The 6,474-nt window shown below is 39.1% G+C and overlaps 1 protein-coding gene across 1 annotated transcript; it reads right to left on the bottom strand.

Annotated features, from left to right (window-relative positions):
• Positions 1–3,308: 3,308 nt before the first annotated feature.
• Positions 3,309–4,306, bottom strand: LOC103255500 (olfactory receptor 3A2). The gene has a single exon (XM_008053474.1). It carries the CDS (start codon positions 4,254–4,256, stop codon positions 3,309–3,311), a length of 948 nt encoding a protein of 315 aa, XP_008051665.1. The 5' UTR covers positions 4,257–4,306.
• Between the last annotated feature and the right edge of the window lie 2,168 nt (positions 4,307–6,474).

Below are 6,474 nucleotides of genomic sequence, written 5' to 3'. Positions count from 1 at the left end.
AGCTGAGCAGCTGCAGCACCAGCTTCTTCACCAGGAGAGTCTTGGCCACTAGCTCCCGAGTCCTCACTCAGTCGGCCACTCACATGCCCACTTACTTACCAACACATACACAGAATTTTCCGTACCCTCACTTACTCACACTGGGACTTGCATATTCTGACAGACTCGGTTGCCATCTTCCTCTCTGCCCCCTAACAATTGTTAATAAATAACCCAATGGAAAAGAAGGAAAATATATTAAAATGTAATTCCCAAAGAAGACATACAAATGACCAATGAATATGTGAAAAGACATTAAACTGTATTTTAAATTCAAATTAAAAGGCTGCAACTTCTCAACCTTTAGAATGTAAAAATTGAAGAAAAATTGTTTTATAGCAATCCTTGATGGCAGGGATATGGATGAACAGATACAATCATAACTTAATAACTCTATAAATTGGTCCCAAAGTTTTAGAAATTAAGATGTGTGTATGTGTTCTTGTGTATCTCAAAACTTATATTTGCATTTCCTTTAATCTGATAAAGCTACTCATAGGAAGTAATCCTAGGGGAAAAATTGCATAAAATTGAAAGAACAACTCTCTAAGGATTTTCATTACAACATTTTAAAAATTATTGCAAAACAGTTGGAAACAACCCAAGTTGCATCAGTGTAGATTTGATTAAATACATTATGGTTTATATGATTAATGATGTACTGTGTTGCCATTAAAACAGATAAAGCAGAATTTTAGTCTTTGTTATGTAAAAGCTTAAACTATATATTACATAAGAAAAACAAAAAGCAGATAGCAGAATAGTATGGTTCTACTGATATGAAATGTACAAATCATATATCTATAAAATCTCTGAGGAATAAACACAAAATTCTTAATAGACGTTAACTTCAAATAATAAGATTTTTGGTGTAGTGAAGGAACACTTGGATTTTTATTTCCTACTTGACAAAATTATATTGTCTGACTGTTTTCAGGTATAACATTTCTGGATAGCTTAAAAAATACATGTATTTACATTTGGGAGCACAAAGAGAGAAACCCCAAAGGGAAATACAACTTCCTTACTTGTTAAAAACCCCTAGGCCTTGGAGGAGAGGTAGAATACAGGAAAGAGATGAATGTTCAGAAGGAAGCAATGCCAAGGCCTGGGATCTGTGGGGTCATAGACAAGATTCATTCAGGCAGTGTCAAATGTTCATGGGGTAGATGGAATGGTGGAAATGCATGGTAATGATCTCAAAATGTTTTCTGATGTGTTAGACCTGGGAAAAGGTACATTCAGACTATTATAATCAGAGGCCATAAATGTGAAGAACTGTAGAGAGATGATCTTGTCCCAGTACTAACCACGATAGTATAGGCAGACATAAGCCCAACCATGGTAAGCAACTTTCTAAGATCGCAGTGCAATGGGTGAGTGAGAATGCTGTGATTATGACCTATACCCATGACTTTTATTCACAAGAATTTTGCCCTTTGAGGGAAACTCAAGCTCCTTAACCTTGAAGTGTCTGGACACCCAAGGCTTATCAGGAAAGAGACATACTTTTCTCTTCCCACTCTCCCACCATACCCTTTCCCTCACTTCCATCCTTCCTTCTCACCCTTTTTGCTAACCATCTTGTCTCATCTTCCCCTATATCCTCACATTTCATCTTCATTACTCTACTCTAATCCTTTCTTTTTCTTTTTCTTTTTTTAAGTTAGAGTCTCACTCCATCGCCCAGACTGGAGTGCAGTGGCTGCTCCCAGCCACCGCAGCCTTGACCTGCTGGGCTCCGGCGATCCTTCCGCCTCAGCCTTCTGAGTAACCAGAACTACAGACACGCGCTACCACACCCCGCTGATTTTTTGATTTATTGTAGAGATTAGGTCTCGCCAATTTGCCCAGGTGGGTCTCGAACCTGCCGGCTCAGGCAATCCACTCACCTCAGCCTCCCAAAGTGCTGGGATTACAGGCTGAGCCACCAAGTCCACTTCTAATCCTTTCTTACCTCTCACTCTCATATCTTTTCTTTGCATACTCATCTCAACCCATCTTTCCAGTTCCTTGTCCCCAAGATGAAAGATACCACAGAGAAGCTCAACTCCAGGTGCAACCATGGGATAGTTTTAGGAATGATACAGCAGAGGGACAGCAGAATTGCCAGGACAAGATAAGTGAGCCTTCTCAGGGAGGCTGGAGAGAATCAGGAATGTATGGGCAGAAGCCTGGATAAACATTAAGATGAGGAAATGCTCTGTGTTGGAGCTGTACTGATGCACTAATAGTAAGAAAGAGACATAAGTCCCAGAGACTTACCTTTATGAATATGTATTTTCTGAACTAGGAGGTTTGGGAGAGAAAAGTAATACTTTGGAGGAGAAAGTTATATTAGGTATTCTACATGGAAAATTCTAAGGACCTGGTTTGAGTATAAATGCCTGCTCATTCAAAAGCTTTATCAAATGTGTAAGGAAGGTGATATATCAAATAAGAGAGAAAGATATGGCAGGGGGTTGAGATAAAACATTCCTTTTTTTTTTGCCTCATGATATATCATGTATACATTAATGTACTTTTTATCTAGTGAGCTCTTTCCTTCTCTAGACCCTACTTATCCCCAAAATCTCCGATGGGATTCTTGTGTGGTAGTAAAGAGAAATAACTGATTTTGTTGGAGGTGAAAGGTAGAATGAAATTTTTCTTGGCACTGGGCCTATGGTTTAAAATGCCTTTCTACACTTTGATCTGGAGGAATCTCGTGTCTCCACCAGAAGGTGTGTGTGGGGGAACTTTGTAATAATATTCCTAGTTACTTAGACTGGAATTAACCAAATGGACCTTCCCTAGGACACATTGCTACCCAAGCATACATGGCAACAAGTCTTCAACTCTACCCAGAAAGTGGGCACAGCTAAAAACAAGGTAGCAACTTTCTCAGCAGGCTTGCTTGGCAGAACCTAACTTCTTATCTTCCTATCTTATTTGTTTTATTTTTCTATATAACTTATCACCTTGTAATATACTATATATGATGCCTATTTGTTTCCTTTGTCTACCTTAATAGCATGTAAATTGCTTGACTTTGTCTATTTTGTTCACCAGTGTCCTAGAAGACAGTCTAGATCATACAAGTAAGTCAATAAATATTTGTCGGATGAATAAAATGAATGAGTTATATAGAGTTTCCTTGTAGGACAAATACATATTACCACTCTTCAGGCATCCAGAGATATTAAAAAATGGCTATAAACCCTTTACTGTCTTTATGAGAAAATTTCCTCAGTCCAGAAAAGGCAAGAAAGGAGGGACCCTGTCATCTCTCAGGTCAGTGACCGCTTCCCCAAAAGTACCTGGCACAGGGCACCCTGAACATCAGAGTTCCTGAGGCTATATATAAGTGGGTTCAGCATAGGGTTAATAACAGTCATGAAAATCCCAACCCCTTTGTCCTTGTCTGAAGACTCCATTGAGCCCAGCCTCATGTAGCTAAAGACACCTGTCCCATAAAAGATGCCCACCACAGTGAGATGGGAACCACATGTGGAGAAGGCTTTCTTTCTGCCCTCTGCAGAGCGAATTTGTAGCACAGCAGCTACCACATGGGCATAGGACACAGTGATGAGAACCAAGGGGGCCACAGCCATAAAGCCTGCTGCTACAAAGAGCAGCAGTTCATTGAGTTGGGTGCTGGAGCAGGAGAGCTGGAAGAGCTGTGGGAGGTCACAATAGAAGTGATTGATCACACTGGGGCCACAGAAGTTGAGTGTAGATATGGCCATAGTGTGGGTCAGTGCATTGGTGAAGGCACAAGTCCAAGACACAAACACCAACATCTTCTGGACTGTCTGGCTCATGCGGGTGCTGTAGGTGAGGGGCTGGCAGATGGCCAGGAATCGGTCATAAGCCATAGCAGTCAGCAGGAAGCAGTCCATCCCAGCCAGAAGGTGGAAGAAGAATAGCTGTGTAAGACAGGCATAATAGGAGATTGTACATTTGTGGGTCAGAAGACAACCCAACATTGCAGGAACAGTGACAGTGATACATCCAACATCCAGTGCTGACAGGTTCCCCAGGAAGAAATACATAGGGGTGTGGAGTTTGGGCTCTGCAAAGACAGCTGCCAGGATGCTGAGGTTGCCCCCAACTGTGACCAGGTAGGCAAAGAGGAAGAGTACAAAGACCACAGAGTGTATCTTTTCCGTTTGCACTAGGCCCAGTAGAATGAACTCAGCAACAGCTGTCCTGTTGGTCCCAGCTTCTGGCTCCATGAGTTCCTGTAAGGAAATGTCCCAACAGCGGAAGTTTCAGTCCACTTACTCACTTATTCAACATAAACATTTTAAATAATTCATATTCAAAGTCCCATGGTGAATTCCCAGTGTCTAGGAGAATATTTTCACATCCCTATCCCATATCTCACTCATTGAACTCCTCCATCACCTCAGTACTCTGCTCCTGACTGAGATGCCCAAAGTCACCACCATCTCTTTCTTCTCACTGTCTCCTAGTTGAAAGGGTCAGAATACTTGGGAAAATAAATTAAGATAAAAGATCTATTGCACAGCATGAGTAATATAGTTAATAAAGTATATAGTATGTAGGATTTTTGCTAAATGAGTAGATTATAGCTGCTCTTGCCATATACATGCATATGTGCATATATAAATATCATGTTACATATAGTATATATAAAAAACATCATGTTGTGTACCTTAAGTAAACACAATAAAATTTTTAACAAGACAGAACACTTCCTATTTGAATATAATAAAATATAGATGGAGTTTATCTTTGAGGGATCAAATACAAACTAGTAAGGGAGGGATCAGTCCAAACTAGCAAACAGATTTCAAAATAGAAATTCAGAGAAACTAGAAAGCATTTAAAAACATAATCTAGGTTTCAGGGCTTTTAGAAATAATGAAGATCAAGCAAAGGTATGGCAAGAATCACAAAGAAATACCAATGACTGCATGTCAAAAAGATGAAATTCGTTTCTCCAAAGTAAGGGGTCACAACCTGAAGTAAAATTCCAAAATCCCTTGCTCAATAAATTGCTAGTGTTATTGCTGCTACTTAAACCCTTACATTGGAATTCAAATAGTAGCTTAATTTAAAATTACTTATTCTGTTTATATTGTCCACTAATCCACTCTAAAATTAAAGTTGTAAGCATGGCCTGTGGGTTGACAGTTTCTAAGTGCAGTTAGAATTCTACATTGCACAGTCATCAATCTTCTTCTTGTCCTTGATTCAGGCATAATAAATTGACCAGTGGCTCTAAAGCTATGCCCTGAAGTGAAACAGGCATGTATTTGGAAAGCTATATGGATTTAAGTCTTTCAGATTTTATGTCAAGCTAAAAAAAAATCATTGCCTTTATTGCCCATAGAATAGGTAGGGATAGAGCCCCATTAAGAATAATGTATTTCACTTGCATAGAACAGACTGGAATCAAAGAATGGGAAGCAGTTGGAGTCTGATATCTTTAAGAGAAGGGGAAAAGAAATGACTGCTGGAGCTGGGGCAGTGAAATTCAGGGGCTAGAGTGGCTAAAGAGACCCCATAAATTAGAGATACTGTAGCAGTATAAATGATATGACTGTCTGGGGATGTGGTCAAAAAAGCTTTTAAATCCCTTGTTAATAAAAATGGGAATGGTTTGAATCTGAGAAGCAGAGGAGGCAGGGCTAAACAGGAAATTACCCAGGCAAGATGACTGTGTAGTGTTTAGGTGAGAATGTAAAAGCAGTTCCTCAGCTGCCTGTCAGCATTGACTATAGAGAAGTCAAAGCATGGTAAAAACAACCATGAATCAAGACATGCACCTTTTCCCAACAAAAACCTTATACAAAATACTAGCTCATTAATCTTTCAATTTATTTAGGCTATCTAGTCAAAGATACTAAAGAAAAAAGGGGAGGGGGATGACGGAAATCAGGAAAAACAAATGCTAGATTATAAACCCTCAGAAGAAAAATGGTGCCATGGAGCAGCTGAATAATGTGAAAAACAAACAAACAAACAAAAAAACAGGCATGAACTTAATACATGTAATAAAACATTTGCCTCTATATGACAAGAACACAAGGCAGACATACAAGACCTCAGAAAGAGTTTCAAGATAGCACATGGAGATAAAATGTGATATAACAAGACTCAGGCAAAAAAGTGGAATTGAAACAATTAGACAAAAGAAAACTTTTCAGAAATAACTGAAGACTGGACTCTAGGGATTGAAAAAGCACAACATGTGCCAGAAGACACAGATATGGAGGTTCCATGCCGAGATATTTCTAGTAAATTTAATTGAAGTTAAAAAACAATGACTTGTTTGTGTACATTGGCAGAAAAGATAAAGTCACTTGCAATGGAACAAGAAGAAGCTTATTTTATATTTCACTATAGAAACATTCAGGGGTAGAAGAAAATAGAGCAGCACCTAAAAAGTCTTCAGGGAAAGAAAGTATGATCAGATAATTTTTC

This window comes from Carlito syrichta, unplaced genomic scaffold (assembly GCF_000164805.1).
Source record: "Carlito syrichta isolate Samal-C Ts95f unplaced genomic scaffold, Tarsius_syrichta-2.0.1 Scaffold288185, whole genome shotgun sequence".
Taxonomy (NCBI): domain Eukaryota; kingdom Metazoa; phylum Chordata; class Mammalia; order Primates; family Tarsiidae; genus Carlito; species Carlito syrichta.
The sequence above is the reverse complement of the archived record's forward strand: the minus strand, read 5'-3'. Positions and strand labels throughout refer to the sequence as shown.

What these genes read in the sequence shown, in the direction of transcription:
- LOC103255500 (XM_008053474.1), bottom strand. Translation starts at nt 4,256, where the DNA reads ATGGAGCCAGAAGCTGGGACCAACAGGACAGCTGTTGCTGAGTTCATT.